The sequence below is a fragment of the Hydractinia symbiolongicarpus genome, chromosome 11, assembly GCF_029227915.1.
Source record: "Hydractinia symbiolongicarpus strain clone_291-10 chromosome 11, HSymV2.1, whole genome shotgun sequence".
Taxonomy (NCBI): domain Eukaryota; kingdom Metazoa; phylum Cnidaria; class Hydrozoa; order Anthoathecata; family Hydractiniidae; genus Hydractinia; species Hydractinia symbiolongicarpus.
The window spans coordinates 25,511,513-25,539,116 of record NC_079885.1 but is presented as its reverse complement, the minus strand read 5'-3'; the positions used below and the strand labels follow the sequence as shown (position 1 = coordinate 25,539,116).

The 27,604-nt window shown below is 32.8% G+C and overlaps 2 protein-coding genes across 2 annotated transcripts; both read right to left on the bottom strand.

Annotated features, from left to right (window-relative positions):
• Positions 1–513: 513 nt before the first annotated feature.
• Positions 514–11,318, bottom strand: LOC130613764 (translin-associated factor X-interacting protein 1-like). The gene is made up of 18 exons (XM_057435105.1): positions 11,164–11,318; positions 10,729–10,867; positions 8,561–8,749; positions 7,895–8,029; positions 7,451–7,520; positions 6,345–6,402; positions 5,775–5,811; positions 4,925–4,980; positions 4,577–4,708; positions 4,294–4,405; positions 3,986–4,047; positions 3,573–3,662; positions 2,811–2,988; positions 2,428–2,727; positions 1,965–2,048; positions 1,504–1,659; positions 1,211–1,317; positions 514–912 (listed from the first exon to the last, which is right to left on the bottom strand). The coding sequence occupies exons 1-18, from the start codon at positions 11,193–11,195 to the stop codon at positions 729–731; spliced, it is 2,121 nt and encodes a 706-aa protein (XP_057291088.1). The 5' UTR covers positions 11,196–11,318; the 3' UTR covers positions 514–728.
• A 373-nt stretch (positions 11,319–11,691) lies between these two features.
• LOC130613775 (uncharacterized) lies at positions 11,692–13,034 on the bottom strand. The gene has a single exon (XM_057435115.1). It carries the CDS (start codon positions 13,010–13,012, stop codon positions 12,443–12,445), a length of 570 nt encoding a protein of 189 aa, XP_057291098.1. The 5' UTR covers positions 13,013–13,034; the 3' UTR covers positions 11,692–12,442.
• Between the last annotated feature and the right edge of the window lie 14,570 nt (positions 13,035–27,604).

Below are 27,604 nucleotides of genomic sequence, written 5' to 3'. Positions count from 1 at the left end.
GCACAGTTAACAAATAAAGTATGCTGAAAATGATGATGATCCAAAAGTTTGATTTTTTTGTCACCTAAATGTCATTTCAGGCCAAAATTTGTTCAAAAAATTAAAACTACTTTATTTTCGACAAAAATTGGCACAGTTAATAAAAAAAGTATGTTGAAAATGATGGTCACATCAAAATTTTGATTTATTTTGTCAACTAAATGCCGTTTAAGACCATAAACGTATCAATCGCAAGACTTTCAACCATAAATGATAGGCTGTATTTCTTGTTAGCAATTTCTTTTAAAATGTGAGTTTATTATGACACGTTTCGTTTTGTTTGCGTTTGTTGTAAGATATTGTCACTTGTGTGCTTTATCTTCAGAGCTTCATGCACCAAACCTCTCCGAATGTTTGGCACGTAGCAGGTTGTCATTAAATATTTTGGTAGCGAGCGGAAATTCTTAGATCCCCCAGGGCTTCTTGTTTATGTTAAAAAATATTCAAAACAACTGGCTTAATAAACAGACGATGTTCTTCACACTAGTTTCTTTCTTATATATTACAATTTTAATAACTTACAAATATATATATATATATATAACTAAGCAAATAATTAATCACTTCATACGAAATTATAACCTTGTTTTTATTTTCCATGGCCATGTTCGACTCCTTCATCTACTTAGCGACAACTAGTTGAGACCAAGCGACAAATGACAGAAATCAAACAACAAATACATTAAACACTAAGTTCGCTTAATACAACTTCTTTGGAGATTCTCCATCACATTGGCTGTGGATAAGTTCAAAATTTTGTCTTCTGTGGAGGAGGATCGAAATGCAAGCTGGGTATACTTATCGCATCGTTGATCATCCAGCTTAGGATCGATGGAGAAAAATAATTGACGCAAATTTGCAATTGTGACGTCACTAAAGTCAAAAAAATACATTAAAAAAAACAAAAAAACCCACAGCAATAATGTTTAAAAAAACATGAATTTTTTCCCCCTCATAGGAGTTGTATTTAAAATCCGGGGGATATAAAAAAAAACAATATTTTGGGAGAAAAATGTCATTTACGGAGATTCGAAGACTTATCCTGGTCGAAAGAGCATTTTAACCTTAGCTTAAAAACTATGAAAATCAATTAAAGAAATTGTTTGAAATGTTTGTGTTATAAAACTTTGTAGCCAGAACAAGTCCAAGTTCAAAACAAAACAAAAATTACTCTTTCTCATGAAGACTTTCTTCAATCTCTGCTAGATAGTTTTTCCTTTCTTCTGTACTGACTCGTTGTAGACAGGTGATAAACGGGCCGCTTTTTCCTTCATCATCCTATTAAAAAACACAAATAAAAAATATCCATTTCGTTATAACAGGATGGTTGCTTCACTTTTTCATAGCTGTTATGCAGACCTCAGTAACAATTTATAATGATTTATGTCGCGAGTACGTCAGGTAGATAACATATTTGTGGATTAGATGTGTTTCAAGAACTCACAATTCAAATGAACAGCATACCTCAGTAAAAAGATCTCTGTATGTTACTTTATCTTCAGTAAAACTATCACCAAGCTCTTCTTCCACAGATGCTATGATGCTGGCAAGATTTACGGACGTATAGCTTGTGAAAAAACTTGATAAACAGCGCGAAAAATCTTCCTTGGAAAGTATACCCTACAAAAAAGCAAGGCTGATTATTTTAATTTTGTCCTCGCTGTTGTTCACTGTTCAAATGATGTATTTTGTTATTAGCGAAAAAACAGATTTTGCAATTGGTTTGCTAGAAAAGCAACCTAAAAACAAGGTGTACCATGTGATATGGAATTATACTGACGGGGAGAATTCAATGCTAACAATTTTCTAATCGTTTTGCACGTGCGTTAGACTGTTTTACCTATCAAAAGCCATCATTTGTTCTTGATGCATGTAGCGTTCTCGAACAGGTATTTTTACAAAACAATCAAACATGAATCGTTTACCGTGTCATTTTCATCTGCTTTCATAAACATGTGGTACAATTCTTCAAGTTGATTCAAATGTGAGTAGTACACATCTTCATCCAGCTGTAACGAAAACAGAAATGACGTAAGCAAATGTTTTATTACTCACAACTAACCGCCAAAAAAACAATTTAATTATATTTATATTATCCGTGACATCCAGAACACATAACAAAACCAGATCGCGCCTGATGTAAAGGCATAGCAACCATCATGTGCCCGACAGTGTCTAAGCAATTTTTTGGGAGGAGGAAAGGGAAAGGGGTTAATAAGACTCTCCATGAGGAAAAATCATGGTTTTGCCGGAGGTGAAGATTACCCACCAATCGCACGACATTGCCTACCCCTGACATATATACCAGCCGCTACACAAGAAACTCCTTTTTAAATGTACAAACCGGATTAGACTCAGTTTCAAGAAGTGACAAGATGTATTGTTTACCTCCCTATTCAACACACCAGCAAACATATTGATGCTACTGTCAGCACTATATCGTGTCAAAGCGTCGTGAATGTTATAACCCCATTCCGTGGTCATACTTTCTATGCTAAACCTTCGTTGTAAATACTTGTACAGAAATTCATCCATTGGTGAATGATCAGTAAACGGAGTACTTCCTTCTGCTTTGATCTTTTCTTGCCAAACATCTTTAATTAAAATACACAGGTCTCGCTTACTCAACATGCGATTCCGAACGCGTTCACTGGATTGTAAATATTTAGGTATCGTATCTTCTATACCCTGGAAAAAAACAGTCAAAAATATAACTCGTCGAGTTAGTGTTGTTTAATATATAAGACAAAAGAATAGCAGTGTAATCTCACCTTTGGTTCAAAGAAGTCCACCATAGCACCGCCGCCATTTTTAATCACGTTGATATCTTGCCCAGTTATCTCTGCTAATAGAATGTCAACTTTGTCATTTGTTGAGGTTTCTTTTGATAACTCATTCCATCTTTCGACACCACCTTCTATATACATGGCACATTTGTCCCAATCAGGCCTATAAAAGTAAGAAAACTATACACAAATAAAAATAACATTAGTGTAGGAAAAGGATTGGAGCTATAGTGCCTAAATCCAGATTGGTTGGTCGTTCTAATTCGAAAAAAAAGTATCAAAAGAAAGTTTTAACTTTTAGCGGACAAGAACCGTTTTGTTTTCTTTGTTCCATAACGTTCTGTTTAATTTTGGAGTGACAACCCATTGAGACTGGAGGGTGGGGATGGTTAGATAATATATGGAAAATTAACAATTGGGAGTGGTGGAACAATTGGAGAAGAGATTGGAAAATAGAATATAAATAAATATTTGAATGAAAACATTTACGGTTGAATTATTCAGTTAAATGTCACCACAGTGTAAGATGTATATATTATCTTCTTCAGACTACATGGAATCCTTTCAACTTGATAACATACAAAAAATAAATAAACTGTGTTTTAAATGATTTGAATATTTTGTGCATCTCAATAAATTAATTAATCAGGGTTGGAATAAGCGGGGAACGATTATTTTGTAGCCGAGAATAACGAATAAGCTTTTAAGTTCCATCCCCTCACTACACACTATAACAAATGTTGAAACCTTGGCGTGCCACTTCTTCTCATTCTTTCACAATCCAGCGCAAAATTATCTCTCTGCTCGATCACTTTTTTATGAATTTCTATCAAAGTACTAAAAAAAAATAAAGAAATATTATAGATGAAAATAAGCAAAGCTTTATTGGTGAAGATCTGCTGCAGTAGGACTTCCACATCTTTTATGAAATAATTCTCTTTATTTTCTTTAAAGTGTAAAGTCCTTGTTGCTCCATTCTTCTTTATTTTATTTGTGCCTAATATTCCATATGAGCATCTCACAAAACCCCTATGGGTTGTAGCTAGGTGAAGCCAAAAAACTTATGTGAAATTCAGTTTTTTTATATGCAAAAGAGAAAAAAACGTAGCAGTTTTCATACAGATAAGATAACAGAATGTTAAAATGTTAATCATTATAACCTATGTTCATTTAATAAATTTTCGTGATCTTTTTTCATAACATCATGTTCAGTTTCCATTGCCTAGAAGTGAAAGAACGAATATTTTAATTTTAAATTATATGAATTGGATAGTTAAATTGGAACATGACATTGCATAGCGTGACAATATCTTTTATGAAACTTTCTCTGATTTTCCATATAAAAAAGTTTTCCATGGAAGGACTGTATCAAAATCTCTATAGCAAGAACAGACAGTTTAGCTGAAAAAATAATTTAAGTTTCTTTCTCGATAATTTAAGCAACTTAAAAGCAACCATTTTTATGTACCTTAAAACGAGATTCCAACTTCTCGAAATCTCTCCGAGGAATGACATCACCATAATCTGCCATTACTTCTGCCAGCCTTTGCGTCTTACTGTCTAAGTCTTCTCTCGCTTTTCTACAAACACAAATAACTCGATTATATTTGCCACACTAACTTGTGCATATAAATAATGCTGAATTACAGAAATATATTGTAGAGCAATCAAAATGCACCATTTGATAGTTTCTTTGTTTACAGTATTTAAAAATCAGGAAGAAAAGAAAATATCGTTTAAAATTGTATTACCTTAGTGCGATCCTTAACATAACACTATCTTCCTTCTTTCCTTTACTAGCTTCATCTGCACCGCCTAACAACACACGTTTTGTCTCCTCTTGTTGATATTTCAAATCGTTGATATCTTGTATCAACAACTTTCTAAATGCGACAAGTTGTAAAAACAAAGAAAGTAATTCATATGACTTCATTGTGGAGAAAAATTCTGCCAAATTGATTCTGCGCATAAAAATTTGTTACTCTACATAATCTTAATTTGTATAAAAAAAATAGATATACAAGTAATAAAACATGACGGTAATCGTGCAGTGCTCAAACTTAAGTTTCACAGTGAGTATTAAATTATAGTAACCGCACCTTGCATCACTTTCATCGCGATATCTCTGGTATTCGTGTGCAACTTCATCTTGACACTAAAAATAACAATAAAACTTTTCATAACATTCACAATTCAGAGCCAATAAACGGTGCTTGGAATGTTGCGACGTGAATTCAACAGGGTAAATGCTGGCACAAAGAAAATGGATAGCTGTTTCTCCACTTTAAAAGGTTGGTTTATGATCAATGTATTAATTCGATTCCTAAATGTTTACACATCTGGATCCTAAAGTGGCGCTTCGTTTTGCCATAATAAGTGGCATTGCAGCCGCTACACTGAAAACTAAAAGCTAGGCGGGTGCCGTATGCCCCTGAAAGCTTGTCAGTAAATACATGGATTTGTTGGCAACTGTTTTTTTTGTTTTTAAAATTCCATGCATCAGCTTCAGCATGAAAAAAACGATGACATACACCTCCCTGTTATGACATAAACCTCTCTGATGACATAAACCTCCCTGATGTCAAATACACCTCTTCGATATTAAATACACCTGTCTGATATCAGATACAGCTTATATGACTTTTGTGGTATATTGAAATAGCTCCACTTAGAACCTCTTCTTAATAAAGCTAGAATGTCTAAAGAAATACATTTTCGAGCCAAACAGAGTGCAGACATTTTTATTATTGTTTAATTAAAGAGGGAGCTTGTTTGAATTTGTGCGTTTGTTGAATTTGTGCGTTTTGTGAAAGTGCAGACAATGAAATTGCAATTGAAATAAAATAAAAACTGTGTGCTTATATTGTTTGTCATATTGTATTCTCCGCTAGCAAAAGTATCACATTAAGAAACAGTACTTTACTTCAGTCATAAATTATCACAACATACTTTTTTCACTTGAGCTTGCAGGTCAGCAATTTCATCCCTGAATTTAGATAAAATAATTTAAATAATTTAATTTAAATAAATAACAAATAGTTTTGATTATCACCACACGTTTAGGTAGGAAAAAAAAGGATGAATTAAAAAAAATGCCACTTTGCAATCAAAGAATATTTAATATCACGTGTACAACACAAGGTGTTAAAATCATAATTACAATGAAAATTGGTGCAAATAGGATTATGAAGAAGATATCTTAGCATTTTTTTGTGTCTGCACTTTATTTTCACATAGGGTTTTCAAAGTTTCAAGATTCCCAAGCACCCAGACTCAAGGAAAATAGATACAGATATTTTTTTCAGAAGAGTGCCCAACTACATGAAATCACAAAATTTAAAATAGTGCTATGCTCATGTTCATAGCAAATTCTCTCTGTTCTTACATAAAATTCAACTTTTATGTTTGTGTTCATTTTAAATACTTTACATATTTTTATGTAATCCTTAAAGCCACAAAGACATTTGCACAAATTTCTACAAATCACACCTTCAAGGGATAACAATTAAATCAACTTACCTTAAGCTTGCTATTACGCTCTGCAGTCGTTCATTTTCATTTTTAAGGTTATGGACTTCTAATTAAAAAAAAAAAAAGGAAAAATTGAAAAACAAAGAAATGATAATATGTCACTGACATAAAACGCATATGTTAAAGACTAAAGCTCCTGGTGATAACCATGAAGGAAACATGGAAAACAAGTCCACACAGCTATATTTCATAACTTATAAAACAGGCTCTATGCATAATCATTATGGTTACACAAAATTTGCTTTATTTCATTGATAGCATAACTTTGTAATATCTCTCTGTATGGTTCTTTCTAGATCATGAAACCAAGGAATTGACCACTTTCAAATAATCATTTAATGGCTGTTATAAATGTATGGTGTTGTTTTGAAGGGAAGATAAGTTGTGGTTGTTCACTGAATAAAACATTAGGTTAAAAATTTACCAAATCTTTTTAAAAATAAGAACTTTTTTATGCTTTAATACATTATTTTGTTACTATTTTGGACAGGTCAAAATAAAAGCCACTTGCTATAATGAAATGATTATAGAGAATTAAAATCTAAATTCCATAACCTGTCTGGATATTTTATATTATTATTTTAAGACAAAATTGTTGGAGAATCCTGAACAAAGCAGCTTGCCAAATTCTAGGAAATTTTGGGACTCAGAAAAAAACGTTTTAAGGAAATCTTTCTTTTAATTATAAATTTCTTACATTGCAAAAAATAAATTAAACATGATAGTTAAATTTTTTGTCAAAATTCTAGTATTTTTCAGCCAACATTTTTTTTATTTTTTACTTAGGAATTTCGGTTACCATATATAATGAAGTCCCATTAACACATTAACACACCTACGAGAATTGTTCACATTACGATGCAGAGAATAAAGACTGAAAAATTTGTTCTTAACTGTGAATTTTTTAATATGCAAATAGCATGCAAATTACAGGATGAAAATTACAGGACGGAATTACAGGAAGTGAATTACAGGATGTAAATTACAGGATGTAAATTACAGGATGTAAATTACAGGATGCAAATTATAGGAAGTGAATTACAGGATGCGAGTTACAGGATGGGTAGCACATTGTTATTGTTATAAACACTAACCTGATTTTTCTTCTTGCTTTAGACTTAAAACCTTCTGTTCACATTGATCGTGTACATTGACTAACATAGCCTAAATGTGCACATTTAAATAATCAATAGATAAAAGTCAGGAAAACAAAGAAATTTACAGCATTTTATAAACGTAAAACTCTTTATAGGTTATCAAGAAAATATTGCACAAAAAGCATCTGCGTTGAAAACAAAGTCATTAATTACCAACAAATGTTCAAATTACGTTCTGTTTCTCCTGAAAGTTTTAAGTTTTAGCAGGGTTTTTGATAATCTTTTTTAAGCAACCTTGGCGCAACTTTTTATAAATTTTTCTATCAAACGTAGACTATTACTCAGAATATTCCAAGAAAATTTGTAAGCTTGAAAAGATTAAAAATTTAGAATAAAGAAGGTTACTGCTGTTATAAAAAAAAACATATAAAAATCTAATACCTTAAGAGGCTCCAAAGTTCTTATCTCTTCATTCTGTGCATTCAGCATAGCTTCGTATTCATTTTTAATAACAGACAACAATGGTTTATATGTTTTAAAATCCTCAATGAGGTACTGAAATACTTCTCTAAATGCCTAAAATATTATTACAAATTTAAAAGAAAATATTTATACAAGTGCTAAGCACTTGTGAGAACTTTTTATAAAAACAAGAAAGAAACAAAAGTAAATTTTATGACTAAGCAAAAAATAGCAAAAACATCTTGTTAGAAGCAAATCTTACCAAATAAAAAAATTAAAAATGGAAACAAACAAACTGATGCACTAAAAAACAAACCCAAAGTCTAATTTATTGTGAAAGAATGCGCATACCACAGTATTACATTAATAGTTATCACAGTCACCATATTGTTCAGGCTCCTTCAGGAAGAATTTGACACACATGCCACAAAAAGCACATGCATTTTAGGTATGCTGCATTGGTCAATCTCTTAAAAATGTTACATTTTTTATGTGTCATTAACAGCATGCCTTAATCATTTTTTGTGTGTGTGTGTGTGTGTGTACACGTGCTATCACATCCTCTTCTAAAACAGTCTGATTGTAAATGGTTTCGATCCTGTCACTATGTTTAATTCTTGTTCTAGACTAATGATTAGTATTTACCTGTAGTCTTTTTTCTGATGGTGCATTGTCAGTGCAACCTAATGCTCTCAATTCTTTTTGTAGATAACCTTCTAACTTTAATAGAAATTTTGGTTTCAATGATTGCTGTCCATCGTCGTTAGTTGATGATAAAGCATTTGAGTGGGCAGGCCACGTATCCATTTCACCAGATGTTCTATCTATATATGGCTAAAAAGTGTTTACAACAGGTACAAAAGGTAACTAGCAATTTCAATGAAGCTTTTATTTATACAAGTGAACAGGTGGTTGAACAGTTGGGAACCCTGGTTCCCAACTGTTCAACCACCATTAGAACGTATAATAATTTTCGAAACATTTAAAACTATTCCATGCCTAAAATAACAGGCCTAAAAAGTAATGAACTGGAATATCTGATAAGTTCCATCTTAAAATAACATATAAGGGATTGAATCAAAACCAAAAGTAAATATAGCTGTAATGTTTATTATGGCTCATGTGGGTATTGTTTCTACTAAGAACTTATAAAGTCATTTTTTTATTTTTTGATATATATACGTCTAAACATAAACAATGAGAATCCTTCACAATAGACATAGGTATCCAAAATTTTGGGCTAAAAAGCATACAAATACATTGAATGTAAATACAGACATATAGATGTTTTCAGATGTTTAACTATTCCATTGAAAGTCTGTAAGTCTGAACATTGAATGGAAGGTAAAATCAAATTCTTTGAATTAAATCAGCCCTTAAGGCCTGTTGCCATTTGGTTAAAGAGCAGCCTTTTCACCTCAGCAATAAATTCATTCTATTTTTAGTGACGAGTTTATTTTTTAACCTATTACAAAAATTAAAAATAACATTCTTCTCTATCATGTGAATTTCATTTTACATGTTAGAAAATTGAAAACAATTGCGGAAAATTCCTGAGCTTTTTGCTCTAAATAATACAGCAATATACACACATCATTTGGTACAAACAAATAAGTTTATTTACATAATTTAATTACACAATTCAGATGCAGCATTCTCCAAAATATACAATACAAGAATTATCATGAAATAGTTTACCGTACATTTTAGTAATTTTAATAATGAGTCTCTCACTCACTTTCATGCTAAAAGTATATAGAAAAAAATTACATCTAATTTAAAATTACTTTGAAACATTAACAGATGGAAAAGTTAATGAACTATTTTAAATTTTTAACTCAGTTTATTGCGCATGATTGTATCTCTTACATTAATATGATAACCGTATATCTGTCTATCTGTTTACATTTTCCTTTGAAGTACCCAAAGTTACTTCAAGTTTTTTGAGGTTACAGCACAGCATGAACGCATTAGACTGATGTTCATTATCATTCTCGGCTTAACGTCCGTTTTCCATGCTAGAATGGGTTGGACGGGGTATATTAATGACCCTCTTCCAATCTGATCTAGACTGTGTTAGATCTAAACTCAACTTCCTCTGTATCAAGTCTGTCCTTATAACCTCCTGCCAAGTCTTTCTCGGTCTGCCTCTGGGCTTTGCCCCAGAAACTATCAAGTCTCTACACTTTCTTACCCAATTATCCCCCTCCATTCTTTCCAAGTGCCCCAGCCAGTTCAACCTTCTTATCTGGATAACATCTTTAATTCTACGGAGACTTAGCCTGCTTCTTAGCTCATCTGAACTCTTTCTCTCTCTCAGACAGGCGTTACACATCCACCTAACCATTCTCATATCATTCCTTTCTAAACGGTCAAGATCTTCCTGCTTCACTGCCCATGTCTCACTATCGTACAACATAACACTTCTTACGCATGTTAATATATTTAATAAGATTAGTGAAGTTATTGCATTGCAGTTATCACCTTAAGGCTAAATAACTTAGAAACAGGGTGGTGACGTCAGTATTTTTTACCGAATAAGTGACTAGGGATAACCCGGGACCAAAATAGGACCATTTTCCTAATGCTGGGTTAATTAACCTGCTTCGTAATTGATGGGTTGAAGCCGTCATCAAAACTTTTTAATCTTAATATCTTAAGAGATAAATTTTTTGATCTACGTTTCAAGGTCAACACAATAGAGGCCTTTGATAATACACTAGCAGAGATGCTGATCTTGCAGCTGGCTGTCTCAAAATTAATGATGGTTTTAGCACTCTTCTAGGATATAAAAGAGAAACAAACAGACTTACCCTCAGTTTTGTTGGTGCAGGGAGTTGGTGCTGAACATTGGAGTCATTCAAAATATACACTCTACCATTCTCAAATAGTTCATGTTTCGTTAGTGGATCAACTTCATTATCAAATGTAACCAAGCTCTTCTGGCTCTGACTAAAATAAAAAAATTCTATTTTTCAAGCTGTAATATTAAACGTTAGGCGTATATAATTTATCTTTTCAACAGTAAACTTTTGCAATACACCCGTTTATGGTGCAACACTTAATTTTGTAAATTTACTTATGGTTTATAACACTAGTCAGGTAAAACTTGGACATGTTTTATTTAACATGATATAAAATTTAAAGAAAAAAAATATAAACAAGTACTTTTACAGATTATATAATAAGAATAATGTTTCTAGGCTATCGTGATTGCTCGTTATACAGCATAATCAGTCAAAACTTACTTTCTTACAGGTGGCAGCCTAGGTATTGACATCTTTTTGGTGGTCACATCTTGATTTGTCAGTGTTCTAGTCACAGTAAACTTATGTAATCAAATACTTGATACAACAACAAAATGTACTGCCTTGTTACATAAAATTCTACTTGTTGGATAGTAAAAGAGAATGTAAAATGTAAAATGTCTATAATAGATATATATGCACAATCATAGTCCGAGCGTCAAGTTCTAATTTACTAGTGGATAGCCTATAACTTCAACCAATGTACATAATCTTTTCTTCAGATTGTTTAACTGACCTTTATTTCAAAGAAATAAACAATTACAAGAAATTTGTTCTGGAATATGAAATGACACTATATTTAAAAACTTTTATTTCATGTTTTAAGTGCTGGTGTACACCATAACTTAGACTATGTATGCAATGCTAACTCTTGAACCAGTGGCAACCAGTGGAAACTTATTTAAAGTCAAGGAGTATTGGTTCTTAGCTTTCGCAGATATAAATATGCCATTAAATCGGAAAAATATGTCCTTATATATATGTCCTTATTATTTTTCATCAAGTTAATATATACATCATATATTAGTCCAATGTTATATCTATACACAACAATACAAAATCACAAATGTTACAGGATATAAAATAGTTTTATGACAGAAATCATGTTTTAATTATATATTATTATATATGAATAGAATTTACAAAGCTATATTCTCCACTCCTGAAAAGAATCACAATATATAAACAAATTATTTTCCTTAAGAAAAATCTCTGACAAAAAGAAACAAATATAAGGCAATTTGGAAAAATTTGAAAAAAAAAGTTACTTTGTATTGATCAAAAATTATTATATATTGTTTCAAAGGAGAACTTGTTGTTGTTTGAAATCACGAAAAACCTTGTTGAAAAATACACATAGTAAATGTGAATAGTAAAGTAATATGGAATTATATCTTAACAACACCATTTTAACACTCTGGTGCACATCAGGACTCTATATACGTACTGCCTTTACGTTTTAATAAACAGTTTAATAATTGTGGAAGAACTAACGTTTTATGGTTCTTCAACAATTACTAAAAATTGAAAGATTAATATTAACAAAACATTTATAAATAATCTTTGCATCAAGCTATAACCAACTTTGTACTATTATTTATTAAAGGAACTAATTATGTTGGTAAGGGAGTTTTAAACTCTTTGATATACACATTAAGAAGAGTAAAATCATAACACCATCTTGTATTTACAGTTTTTCCTTGCATTATTCAAAGCCTTATCAAACGTGCCATATACAGGAGCAGCACTTAACTGGCTCGTAACACACTCCTCTTCGTTCTTTTCGATTCAGAACAGTTCCTGGCCAAAAGTAATTGACAAACCAGAATGGAGCTATCATGCAAATAAATAAAGCAGTAACAAACGCCAGAATGCCAAACGACAACGACAACACGTACAATGATGGTGTAGTTACGTCGCACTCGTGTGAATCCAAAGTGATGCCAAATTGAATTAAACCAACAAGAAGAGAGAAAAATCCAAAAAAATGAAAACCAATTCTTAATTTCCATGGTACAGGCTCCATCATGGTAAACAAAAACGAAAAAGCAATCATCGCTAACGTCATACCAAGAGAAGCTATTAGTAGATTTAATAATGGCTGATCACAATACCTATCACTTGATGGCTTAACCAAAACGATAAATTGTGGAATAAGAAATAATCCTGATATGAAGATTGAAAACATTCGTACTCCAAATCGTTGGTCTTTCGGAAACCATCTTGTAAAATGGTAGACAACATGAGCAATAAAATAATACCACATATTGTCACTAAAATATATTATCATACATGTATAACTTCAATATTCGCCATAGAAAGAATTATGTCCTGAGGTTAAAGGGATTCCTGCATTAAAAATTACATTTTTGTTTAAAGGATAAAAAGTTGTTATTCCAATTTTTTAGAATTTAAATTTTTTTTGTTTGATTTTAATTTTTTTGATTTCCAGCTGACCATATGACATCATCATTGATAATGTACAGTACTGGAATCAGGACACCTAACATTGTGGATCGTGGATCATGCGCGATTATTTTATCCCATCTCGTGAAAAAAAAGATTATGAATGTTGTAACACCCTCCTTCGTTATGATTAATATATGTTTAAAATTACGCTGCTTGCTAAAAATCTTAAATTTCTTAGTCGATATCATTTAGGAAAAATAATTAATATCAAGTATTTTTATCTTTTCACCTTGAGTACTAGTTACATTATTTTAGTGAATTATTATTATTTTTCGTTCGCAACTAAAAATATAAACTGCGTGGGTTAAGCGAATATACATAGAAAACGGTTGTCATAACACCCTCCTCCGTTGTTATTTTTTATTATTATTATTTTGCTGTTGTTCCGACCATACATTCTTATTTTTCCATGAACTTTTATTAAATCGGACATTCGTAATTTAACATTCGCTAATACAAGCAAACATACATAAAAAAAATATGCTTGTCGTAACACCCTCCTCCGTTGCTGTTTTTTTATTTTTTTGTTGTTCCGACCATTTATACATTCTCGATAAAATTATTTTTATTTCGCCGACCGACAAACTACTATCTACTTCGCCCGTAGAACAAGTAATTAAGTTGGAGTCACCTTATTTCTAATAAAAATACTAGATGCAAAAGAATTTTTAAATATAAAAAAACAAAAACACAAGATTAGCTATACACATCTTTTGTTTAATATTTTTAATGTTATTCACGATTCATCGTGACAATCACGATTAATAGTGACAATCGCGATAGCATCGTTACTTTTTTATACATCGCGACTATCGCGAAGCTCTTCAGTAACATTTTTTCTATCGTGATGGTCCTGATAGGATTGCGGATCGTTCGTGTTGCGCATGATACGTGCTCACAATTTTAGGTGTCCTGATTCCAGTACTGTAATAAGATACTGTAATAAGAATAAAATAACATTCAAAATATCTTGCGACCTTACATAAAATTTTAAACAGTGTGGACTTATGCTCTTGATGTTGGCATGTGTAAAGTTTTGTAGTTTAAGAATGGTCTCATCTTTAATTACAGGTAGAAATATATCGTCAGCATTTTTAAAATCACGATCTTTAGTAAAAGATAAACTGTAATTTGTTGTTAGTATTTTTTGATGCTTTGAATTGCAACAGCTAAGGATGTTCATAAATAATCTAATATCTGTTTCCGTTTAGTCAGATCCTGGATTTTGAATACTTAAAATTTTAAATAACTTCAGAATGAAAAAGGATTTTAAAAAAATTTCAAAGGACTTGATAAACAACTTTTTACTCTTTACAACATGTAAAAATATTATTTTTAATACAGGAATCATTTTAAATGTTAAGGCCATAGTAACCCTTTTTTAGTTGTCCAAACAGCTGCATTATTTACATTATGTTTTATGTATCATGTTTTCTTTACTATTTCTTAAAGATATGAACCTTAACGCATACAAAAATGATTTTGACTTATTATCAAAATTACTAAGTAAGCAGAAATTTCCAGGTAAACATGCACAATAACAGGAAAAGAATCGTTTTTAACAACCTCATAACTTTGGGCTAACCATAAGAGGGTGAGGGGAGTTTTCTTGTTCATTCATAAACTGAAACTTAGACTGAACATTAGATTTGATGTAAGATAAGACAAGCTTATCAGTTTTTGTAACATACAGTTATATACTCTTGATCTAATTAAGGACATGCCAGTCTGTGAACAACTCAAAGCAGCAAAATATGTCACATATACATGTTATAAACATAAAGAAATCAAGTGCATTTGATTTTCCATAAAATGTTTTTGGATCATTTTTGTAAACAAAACAAGCACATCATATTGCAATGTTGTGTGAAGCATTTTTAAATAAAAACAAGTTGCATCCAGAACAAGGTTCATATGAATGCATTCTGGTATAAAAAAATAATAACAGACCACCCTCTAATCTACTGTAATCACAGAAATGCAGTCAAATGCAGAGAGCTTTGCTGAAATGGGCAAAACTTGTCCCGAAAAAAAATGCAGTCAAAAATAGAGCTTTGTTGAAATAGGCAAAACTTGTGACAAAAAGAAATGCAGTCAAGAAGAAATTGGTGGAAATTGGCAAAACTTGTCCCAAAAAGAGATCTGTGATTCAAAAAATTAATTTTAGTGCCTTTTGCATCTTTTTGAAAAATCTATAAATTTCATTTAGTGCTTATCTTTCGTGAAAACCAAGTTAGTTTCACAAAAGAGCTTAAAAAATTGTCTATGAATCTTTTTTTAAAAATATCGATAATAATATTTTTTGCTTAGAAGTTTAGATAATTATGCAATTTTGATTTCCAAACTTAGTACTCTGAATTTGTTTTTTTAATAATTCGTTTTAGTTTCAAAATTAAATGCCCATCCATCATGGCATCGTTTCTCACACACGACGCAAACCAAAACATTACGCCGTACTGAAAGTTGTCTATGTGAAATAAAGATACAAAAACATAAGTATATATTGTCATTCAAAAACAGAGATTGACAAGGCAAGCCTAAAACAGGCTGATATTCGATGTGTTAAGCCTATATGTTGCTTGATTTCTCAAAACACCACGTGCAGCCATATTTGTTTGATTCACCAGGGCGGGATTGAATCCGAATTGTTTTTAAGTTTTCGGATTCTTCTTTCGGATTAACGTCTACAAGACACAGAGAGCTATAACTTCATGTAGCACCCAGGCAGACTGAGAGATGCATGCCAGGACATTAATATGCAGAGGAAGGGTCTCTTTTCTCCTGCTTCCCTGGATTAATGCACAGTCAATTCTGTGTAGTCAGTAATGCAGTTCGTTTGTTTTACTTGACCTTGGAGGTAGCTAGATTGAGTCCTAATTTTATCGTTCGAAATTCTTCCTTTTTTCCGTCACTTTCCATATCTGACCTAAATAAATGCACCAAACAACCACATCTTCCACACACGTTTAAGGGAGAATTAGCTAGCTAGGATTTTGAAATTGAGCATGAGAGCCGTTCCTTTTGAAGTAGTCTGTCTTGTGGCACTACTGTAGCTGGTGTTCGATTCCCTTTTTTGGGTGACGATTCAATGTATGCAAGTGAATGATACTATATGGCCTCAGGTTAACCCAAGCAATGTGAGGGAAATGGAGGAGATAGCACACTGTAGTTATAACTCTCACACTTTGGCGCGAGAGACCGGGGTTCAATTTCCCTTGGTGGCAATTTAACATAGCCCAGGTTAACCCAAGCCATGTGAGGGAAATTGTGGGGAAATGGCACACTGGTGTGGGCTGTTGATGTTGCCGGCAATGCATTTGCATTACCAGCAAAATTAATGGTTCATTTTGATTCATTAGTACAAAACTAGTTGATAGGGCCCGTGGAGAAATCCACTGAGGCAGAATAAAAATTTTGATGACGTCAGCAACCCATCCACAAAAAAAAATTAGAACTTTGTTTTCACGTTTCCTCTATTGTGTAGAGCTTTGATCAAGAAAATGTATATGTTCGTGTGGTTTTAATGAGCGGTTATTGAGATATAAGGGTTTAAAAATTTTGCTGACGTCAGGAATGGCCTGTCGAAACCCCAAAAAAATTTTTTAGAAATTTCTACACATATTGCCTTCATCGTTTAGATCTTGAAACGCCGATTAAGAAAATGTATAGGATCGTGTACTTTTGACAAACGGATGCAGAGATATTAGGGTTTAAAAGTTTTTTGATGACGTCATTAACCCGTCCATTCCGAAACGGATTCGGGAACCCAGGTTTGGAAAACTTACCCAAATTGGTCCCAGGTAGTCCCTAGTTACCCACGTAGGAGATGACGTCAGTTATTTCCACCCGTTTCCAAGTTATTAAGCCTTAAATTTAAAAGTGCAATGCAATGGCTTCACTAATCTTAATATACTTTCCTTTGACGTCAATATTGCTCTGACGTCAAAGTTTGCTAATTTACAGAACAAATTTATAGGCGATGTTTTATAGACTTTATCAAAGAAATTTTATCCACTTTGCAAAAGTCACAGACAGACAGAACTGCCGTATTATTATATAGATTTCAAAAAATTAAAAATAAGAAGTTGCAGCAGAAAAGTATTAATTATGTTGATAACAAAGGCATTTACTCAAATATATCCCCACTAAGAAAGCACCATAGCTCCCTTCGTTGTTTTCAACCTAGGCCTGTTTCTATGGTGCATGCAAACTCTTAAACCACAATATGTCTACACTACAATGGAGGAGAGTTCCGCATATTTTAGCATCACACACAATTAAAAAATTTTTGTTCCTAGTAAAAATAAAAATAATTTTGTTTCACTAAAAAAATGTGTAAGAAAATTTGTTATTCTGTTTTGAATTATTATAATAACTAGCAATCAAGATAAAAAAACCTGCATGCTCAAAAACCTGTGTTGAAAAGTTATGCAGCAAGAATTTTTCTTGTGTTGTTACGGAAATTATGCAGCAGGAATTATTCTTGTGGTGTTTTGAAAGTTATACAGCGATTTAGACTTGCACTGTTTTGTAATTTATACGGCAAGTTATTCTCCTCATAAAATAATTAAAAAAAAAAATTATTTATAAAAAAAATTGCGCTCCTTTAATGCTATATGTTCAGTTTTGTAAGAATATCTAAATTTATGTGCAAAAATCTTTTTATGGACTTGTTTAGTTAACAATATTTAAAATGTTTCCCAGCATGAAAATTGTATATTTTTATATTTATAATAGAGGAGGGTTACCACAAGCGCATTCTATACCTTATTGACCATTTTAGTGAAAGTCTTGTAGCATTACAATTTAGCTAGCTTATTTTAAAACATATAATTATCTAAATGAAGTAGGGTTTTACGACAGTAATAATTTATCTTGTTTTTCACGTGTATTATGACTTTTTTAGTGACAATAGCTACTATTTTTGTTTTAAATCACATAAATTATAACATAATTTTTCTGTATGTTTTTTATAATTTCTATATTTGAGTTGTACAAAAACAAAAAATAATAAATAATGAGCGCATAGTGCAGTTTAATCTCATCACAACAAACAACCATAAACAAAGAATCAACTTCACATGGCCTTATGTTTGTTTTATGTATTGCTGTAGCTTTGTAACATCTCACTTGATATCAACTCTAATATTTTGACAGATTTTTTTAATTTCTCATTTTCGTCCTGGAGTCTCTTTTGAACATTTCGTTAAGATGAAAGATCTTTTTCCTTTTAATTTCTGAAAGAAGCCTTTCCAGTGTGACTGCTAAATCTGACGACCCAGTAATAACCGACATGTGTCTACAAAGACACTTATCTGATCTTACAACATGTGTCTACAAAGACACATGTTGTTAGATCTAAGCACATCTGACCTCAACGTTCTTTTTATAATCATATACAGAAAATAAATAAAATGGCAGATGACTCAGAATTAGCAGCTATTAGAGCACAGCGAATGGCAGAGATGCAGGCACAGGTTGGAAAGTTCTTCTAATTTAGAATGCAATTTTTTTTGAATATTTTTTTATTGAATATTTCCAATGTTGCAAACTGGAATATTATTTTTCATATTTTTGCATTATTAATTAGGCTGAAAACCCTGAGCAAATAAAAAAACAAGAAGAAGCTAGAATGCGGTAAGGTTATCAATTATAAACAAGAAAATTTAAGAGTTGTATCATTTTAGTGTGTTATTATAATAATAAAGCCATTTCTTGTGTCTAGCAACCAGAGGACACTATTCTATCTTTTTCTTATAAAAACTCTGGAAAATTCACTGATTTCTCAATATTCTAATCTATCGATGTTTACAATGCGCCTATGCAACATCTCTAGAAGCCTTCTCAGTTTTTGGACAGTATTTCAATTTAGAAACTGCTGTCAATACACACTCTGTTTACAAGCATAAGATATTAGCAAATAATATTAGACAATGTAGTTTTTTAACTGCTAAAAAGTATTTTCAGAAATGGTGGTTTGTCAGCAGATCATACCTTAAAGCGCTGGGGATGCGATTTTTTTATGCGCAAACAATGCACCAAAATTGCAATGCATCTGCGTAAAAGAATTTGTTAAAAACATATGTAAACTGGGTATCTATTATAACTAAACTAATAGCTGTAAAGTTACAAAAAAGGTTACAATGGTTTTATTTATTTCATAGTACATAAGATGCCGTGATTCCTTTTTTTCAGGTTTTACATGGCTGTTGTACACTTGCTCTAAGAAAGTTTTGTGTTTTGTTTTTAGGGAGGCTGAAATAAAAAACTCTATGTTGAGCCAGATACTAGATCAAGGTGCAAGAGCTAGATGTATGCTACATTTTGTCACTTTTCAATTCACCTTAGTGTATTGTGTAAGATTAGGATGTTGTGATGTGATTTTATTTCAGGCTTTTTATTTCCACCCTTGTTTTAACACTTTCACAAAACAGTGTTTTTTGCCATTTTATAGTGAACAGTATAGCCCTAGTAAAACCAGAGAAGGCTAAAATGGTTGAAAGTATGCTTATACAAATGGCAAGAAGTGGTCAGATTGGTGGACGGGTAAGTATTTATTTGGCAAATAAATCAATTGTGTTCTGTTTTTCTAATCTGATTTGAACTTCAACAATCAAAACCTTATGTCAGTTATAGTTTGATGGTTATTTGCACAAAATGTTTTTTATGTACGCTGTAAAACTGTTTTTTGCGCAAATATATTTTCCGTTTTAAATATAGTTTGAGAGTTTTAGGCATGAGTTTTCATTCGAAAAAGTAAGTGATAAAAATAATTAATATAAATAAGTATTACGTGTTACTAAGAAATTTTTCTTGTGTTATTTCTGTATCAAAACATCTTGAAAGACAACAAGTGCTTTATTTAATTTGCTAGACTTGAAAATAAAACTTCAATGTGATTTTGTGATAACAAAACAAAACAGAAACAATATTTTTGTTTGTTTGTTTACCTACTTTCGCATGTTGTTAAAATGCTGAAAATCATTTTTTCTACGAAGATATTGGAATTTAACTTGTCTTATTCTATGTTGTTTGTAAGAATGTTCTATTACGTAAAAACATATTTTTTGTTAGTTCTCCTTTAATTGTGTAATGTTGGAACAGCAGCTCCATTGAAAGTTGGGTTCAGCGATGAATTTGGGTTTAACCCTATTCGGTTCGGGGGTTTTCGAACATACTATGACGGGGGTGGATTCCGCCCCCCCCCCCCCCCCCTCAATAACTTTTCATAGGGCTGTTCAAATCTAAGTTTTTGCTTGCGTCAGCACATTTTCTGTGACGTCACCAGAAGCTTAAAATTTGTTAAATATGCCACAATCTGCTTAAAATTTTTATGCTTTTGTTCTAGAGCGAATTTTTACATTCTGTTTAAAGTTTCTGAAAGCTAAATAAAAGTTAATTAACATCTTAACATATCTTCCGGCTTTTACATGGTTCGATCATAAATTTCCCGAAAATCCGATTTTTCCCGATTTTCGGGTAAAACCCGATAAAATCGGGAATTCGGATTAGTCACATGTCTAAATTATGCAAAATGATTCTTCTTGATGAAACAAAGTTGTGTTGAAAGTTTCAAGTTCTAAGGATAATCCTAACAGGAGTTATTATATTTTCCCTATTATAAGGATTTCATAGAGATTTTGGGGGGTAGTTTCGAGTAATGGCCAATATCAAAGCCTCTGAAAGGCATGGGACCTAAAAATTTAGCATGCAGGTATCTAATAGATAAATATTGAAACTCAGTGAAAGTGTTATAGCCATATAACAAAGCAATGAGGAGTTATTAAAAAAAATGTTAGGGGGGCAGAATCACCCCCTCGACCGAATAGGGTTAATATAATAATGTCTCAAAAAATTGTTTATGATGGCAGCTGTTTAACGATTTAAGATTTGATGATTTTGTTTTAAGTCAGATTGTACAGCAGAGTTTGGGCCGTTGAATGTTGCTGGGAGTTGTCTAGTAGAGCGCAGCCCCTAATGGGGTCTGCGTAGCTCAAAATGAGCATTAAATACTCTAGGACTCTCCATCTAAGCCATGGCACCTCCTGGAAATAATGAACAGGTATATCCCTCGATATTTGCGAGGCTAGCCATGTAAAATATGCACATCTATCTATCTATCTGCCTACCTACCTACCTATCTACCTACCTATCTATCATGACAAACTAGCAATAAAAAACTCACTAAGGGTTTTTCAGGAGAGGCATGTGATAGCATCTGCACTTCCCAACAATCGCAAACAGACTAAGGCATGCTAATGATAGCACACCTAAAGCAATTGACATGTGGCTTTTGCTGCCGAAATCTTCCTGAATAGCCGGTTCACTCTGGTCACAGCAAACCAGAATTTTTTTAAGCTCAACCGCGCAAAAACATTGCTAATGCGAACTTAACAAAAAGATGCCTAATAGGTGACGTCAACATTTTGCGTCAGCAATTATTAAATGTCAGTGTAAATTAATATTACTTGTTGGTTCAATTAAGAAATCAGTTGATTTAAATTTTGTAAATAAACAATGTCAACTAATTGCTAATGAAACTTCTAGATTGGCTATTAAGGCTGTTATTGTTTAAAAATGAGAAAAATAATGATTCAAAAGCCATTTATCTTCTTTTGTCAGCACCAACTTAAGCATTTGACTAGTTTTTAAATAATTATACTTTAAATTCCATTTTTCTATTGCTTTTTCAGATCAATGAAGAGGGATTGGTTGGATTACTGGAGAATGTAAACAAACAAATGGAGAAACAAAACAAAGTTACTGTAAGTACTCTATTGTCTAAGAAGATTAAAGTTTAAAAAAAACGTCCAGTATTATCAGAAATTATTAGAAAATGCTGGAGGATTAAAAATGCCAAAAAAATCAACAATTTTGTAAATCACAAGTGTTTTTTTTATGCTTTTGATGAAGTAAATAAATGTTGCAAATTACGTGGTGATGAGTCACTCGTCAAACTTGAGACAAAATTTAAGCCCTAAAGTCTCTTTTTTCCTCAACAGAGGCTATTAGACAAAAAAAATTACTGGTTATGAGTCTTCTGTAGAATATCACCATTGTTGTTAATGGTGGACAGCTTAAGAAAAGTTATGAATGAAAATGCATTTGGTAGAGTATCTAACACGTTAAGTTGCTTCATATTAACCCTATTTTTTAGAAAAAGGGGGGGGGGAGGGTGTGAGTAATGGTAATTTACCACTATCCATTTGACTTTTTACTTTTTTCCCTATTACATGTAAAGTTTTTTACATCACTTAAACAAAAGCATAGTATGCAGAGGGGTCTTGGGTCCCCTCCTCCTAATTATAATGTGCTAAGGTCCCCCCCCCCCCAGGTAAGCACCTCAACCCACAAGCCCATAGCATGGCTAGTTTTCTGTTTTTATGTGGTTGTATGTTTGTCAAGTAATGATATATATCTTTTTGTCTTATATATATTTTATTATGTTGATCCACCTACCTTAAAATAACTAAGTGAGACCACACTATACTAAAAATATTCTTTTTTTTAGAAAGTTTGATAGTACTTAAACATTTACTTAAATTAAAGTTTTTGAGAACATGAAAAACAAGGACCACAGCCAAAGAATTAATTTGAGGAGCCTATGACAGGTTGCGAAATTATAAAAAAATATTATCCACCGTTCCTGAGGGACAAAAAAACTTTTAAAAACTACCTAAAACAGCTTCTTTATTATATTTTGAATTACAGTTTATATATTTGAAAAAAATCATCTAGAAAAAAAGGGGGACAAAAATATATTAAAAATGACACTTAAACAATGGAGATTTTCTATTTTTTGTGGTGTAAAACAAATGAATAAATGAATCTAATTTTATTGATGTACTTTGTGTTAATTATTAGTTTAAAATTAAGTATTCTATATGTATATACTTCTTAAAATCCTAGCTAAACAAATCCTTTAGGTATGGTCTAATGGTATGTAATATGCATTTATATGTTAAATATAACAGAAACTAATTTACAATAATGCAGCCGCAAGTCTTGGGTTTTAGCTCCTCTTCTTGCAAAAAATAATGTCAGAATTTTTTTATGTTGATTTAGCAAAAAATAACGATACCATTAATCTCTTTGACACCAGAAAATCTTTATTTCTAGTTTCGTAGTCATGCGTTTGTTGTTCCTGAATTGGTCAAATTACCACCACCCCTAAAAACGTAACCCGCAGGGATCAAATTAATGTAAAATAAATGGTTCGCAAATTTTCAAATTTTTGACGTTGGAACTGTTTTGGCATCTTTTGCAAGTTTTGTTATAAATTGGACCAAACAGCGAATCAAAATATCCTTTCCTTAAAACAACTCTTGTGTGATTATGACTTCAATTTACTATATTTAAAAGTAAAATTTTTATTTGCTGAATACTTTGCAGAACGAATGAACAAAAACTTGCATTTACTTATTTGCTTGAATTTATGTTGCAGACGTATTTTGGAGAAAAGGGTAAACTTCGTTTCCAATGCTTCTCCACGTTTTACTTTCAAATCGAAAGAGAAGCAGTGAAACTGAGGTTAAAAGAGACGATGCCCTAGGGATGATTAGTTGCTGTAGAGACAAAACCCCAGAAGCAAGTTACTTTTTTTAGGAGAAAAAGGATACGGAAACAAAGGTAAACAGAGGTAGAAGAACAAAATTGGAATTTTTAATCAGCATTTTTTACGGACACATATGTTCGTTAGAGTCTCATTATTTCACCATAAAAAATTGCATTTCAAATAATACCACTCATCATCATCATCATTCTCGGCTTAACGTCCGTTTTCCATGCTAGCATGGGTTGGACGGGGTATATTAATGACCCTCTTCCAATCTGATCTAGAATGTGTTAGATCTAAACTCAACTTCCTCTCTATCAAGTCTGTCCTTATAACCTCCTGCCAAGTCTTTCTCGGTCTGCCTCTGGGCTTTGCCCCAGGAACTATCAAGTCTCTACACTTTCTTACCCAATTATCCTCCTCCATTCTTTTCAAGTGCCCCAGCCAATTCAATCTTCTTATCTGGATAACATCTTTAATTCTACGGAGACTTAGCCTGCTTCTTAGCTCATCTGAACTCTTTCTGTCTCTCAGACTGGCATTACACATCCACCTAACCATTCTCATATCATTCCTTTCTAAACGGTCAAGATCTTCCTGCTTCACTGCCCATGTCTCACTACCGTACAACATAACACTTCTTACACAGGCCTCATACAACCTACCTTTTACCTCAATTGACAGGACTCTGCTAGTCAATAAAGGAAGTAACTCTCTAAACTTTTTCCAAGCAGAACCTATCCTGCAAGTAACACTTCTTCCAACACCCCCTTCACTGCCCAACATATCACCTAAGTAACAGAAGTTCTTAACTATCTCTAACGAGCCACTGTTGTACATCATTAAAGCTGGAAATACTTTATTCTCTATAATCTCACCTTTGCAACGCTTGCATACAAACTGTATGTCAGCTCTTAACCTTCCACTAATACTACTGCACGTCTTATGTACCCAATGCTTGCAAGTCTGACAAAAAATTGAGTTACTACCAACCCCTTTCCTGCAAACTCCACAAGGCCACTTTCCAACTACAAGGTCACACTTGGCTGACTCAAATAATGTTGGTGTACATCAGGGTTCTGTACTTAGTCCTTTGTTGTTTGTTCTAGTCTTAGAAGCGCTGTCAATGGAGTTCAGAACACGTTGTCCATGGGTGTTATTGTATGCAGATGATTTGGTTCTCATAGCAGAGTCGATGGAAGAATTAGTTAAAAAGTTTGAGAAGTGGAAGAAAGGACTAGAAGAGAAAGGGCTAAGGGTGAACACAGCAAAGTCTAAAGTCTTTATTAGTAGCATTGCAGCCGAGTGTGACCTTGTAGTTGGAAAGTGGCTTTGTGGAGTTTGCAGGAAAGGGGTTGGTAGTAAATCAATTTTTTGTCAGACTTGTAAGCATTGGGTACATAAGAAGTGCAGTAGTATTGGTGGAAGCTGACATCCAGTTTGTATGCAAGCGTTGCAAAGGTGAGATTATAGAGAATGAAGTATTTCATGCTTCAATGATGTACAACAGTGGCTCGTTAGAGATAGTTGAGAACTTCTGTTACTTAGGTGATATGTTGGGCAGTGAAGGGGGTGTTGGAAGAAGTGTTACTTGCAGGATAGGTTCTGCTTGGAAAAAGTTCGGAGAGTTACTTCCTTTGTTGACTAGCAGAGTCTTGTCAATTGAGTTAAAAGGTACGTTGTATGAGGCCTGTGTAAGAAGTGTTATGTTGTACGGCATTGAGACATGGGCAGTGAAGCAGGAAGATCTTGAAAGTTTAGAAAGAAATGATATGAGAATGGTAAGGTGGATGTGTAACGCCAGTCTGGGAGACAGAAAGAGTTCAGATGAGCTAAGAAGCAGGCTAAGTATCCATAGAATTAAAGATGTTATCCAGATAAGAAGATTGAATTGGCTGGTGCACTTGGAAAGAATGGAGGGGGATAATTGGGTAAGAAAGTGTAGAGACTTTATAGTTCCTGGGGCAAAGCCAAGAGGCAGACCGAGAAAGACTTTGCAGGAGGTTATAAGGACAGACTTGATACAGAGGAAGTTGAGTTTAGATCTAACACAGTCTAGATCAGACTGGAAGAGGGTCATAAATATACCCTGTCCAACCCATGCTAGCATTGAAAACGGACATTAAGCTGAGAATGATTTGATGATGATCCAACATTTTTTGGTTTGGCTGGATAGCGATGTGGCATTGCAAACAATCTCCTGACTTTTTTCTCGTACTACAAAGAAATGACTTTATCAGAATCAAATTCTTTGAGTGATGGTCCTTCTTCTCCAACACAAAGACATGCATCTAGCAAATCTCTTCCTAATCGATTTCGATAATCAGTTTTAATTCACGCCATACAAGAAAACATTTTTTCAACCTTTGCATTCATGAATGGTGTACAAAGTAAAATCTTAATTATATGCTAAATATTCTCACATTCCTCTTCCAATCTGAGTTGAAAACTCGCTGCCAGATCTTTAAATAAAACAGTTTGGGATTGTTTTTTATAATGGGTAGAACATGAGTTTTCAATGTAACCCATTCAGGCAAGAAAGAATGAATTTCGCATCCATTATCAACTAGGAGCTCTTTAAAGCGGGGAATTTCAGAATATCGGGACAAAACTGCACTGATTTATTCCTATTGTCTCAGCTAAATCTTTTGTTTTCACTGCAGCGTGACTTAGCAATTTTGTAATCCGATTTGCCCAACGTGGAACAGAGATTAGTTACACTGGCTGGCAGTAAAAGATATATGGACCTAGTGTAAAGGCTAATTATTTTAGGACCGCAACAATGCTACGTTGATTTCTTAAAAGAAAAAAAATAGGTTGTCCGAATAATAAGCAAAACAAACGTGTATTAAAGTTGTGGCATGCACAGGATGTCTTGACTGCTCACTAGTCATTGCTGCTGTTGTTTTTATTTTTTTGAGAATATATTGAAATTTTGATTCGCAGTTTTATTGATAATTTGTGTAAATTGGGTTGCAGATTCAAAAAACGATTCACATTTAGCAAACTACGAACCCTTATTTCGATCGTTGACCCAAAGCACCCTCTACCTCCCAGAAAAACCTATCCCTGACATTAGCAGGAAAAAAAACTTCTGTTTTTTAACCTTCTCTTACAATAAAATGCATGAAAAAAACCTTTTTGTAAAGTTTAATGACAGTAGTCTTTAACAGCTGTCTGTCACACACATAAAGTGTGTGAAGGACAGCTGTAAGTAAAAATTCTTGAATTTTGTTGTTATTTATTTTCTCTTACCTTATTATTTTTCACAAATTTTATCTGTTTGCTTATATGTCGTTGCAAAAAGGATACCTAATTTATTAAGCATGATGTATACTGTTTTGCAGCAGTTGCCAATTTGAGACATAGTTGGTTGCAAATTTAGTCATTGCGTTACATAACAAATTATTCTTTCAGATAAATAGGCGGCGTTATGCAATGGATTCTGATGATGATGAAGATTAGCTAATTGGTATGTAAACTATTAAAAATGTTTCTTTATAAAAGATTTATTATTTCCAAAAAATTTAATTAGTATAAACACAGCACAGGTATTTTACTCAAGAACTTTATGCACCCTAGCACGACAAATACAATACCCTAAGGACAAAAACAGCAAACCGTTAACTAAATCTATTTCACAAAAAACGTAAGGAAGCGAGAACTTCTCTTGTAGAGTTACGACCTATTCATGCTCAATGCAGAAACATACACCTTTTATATTTCCTTCAAAGTAAAGTTGTTGTTTTTTGTCTAGTTTTGTGGAAATCATTCAATGTATATAATGGAAATGGAAATTTGCCATTCCTCAGAACGCAAACAACAAGAAACAAAACTCAAAGATGTTGGAAAATAAAC

Excerpts from the sequence above, each read along its gene's own strand:
- LOC130613764 (XM_057435105.1), bottom strand. The coding sequence starts at position 11,195 with ATGTCAATACCTAGGCTGCCACCTGTAAGAAA. Across the intron at positions 8,030-8,560 it reads CATCAGAAAAAAGACTACAG|GCATTTAGAGAAGTATTTCA; the intron begins GTAAATACTAAT and ends ATAATATTTTAG. Across the intron at positions 913-1,210 it reads GAAAGTCTTCATGAGAAAGA|TGACGTCACAATTGCAAATT; the intron begins GTAATTTTTGTT and ends TTTTGACTTTAG.
- LOC130613775 (XM_057435115.1), bottom strand. The coding sequence starts at position 13,012 with ATGATAATATATTTTAGTGACAATATGTGGTATTATTTTATTGCTCAT.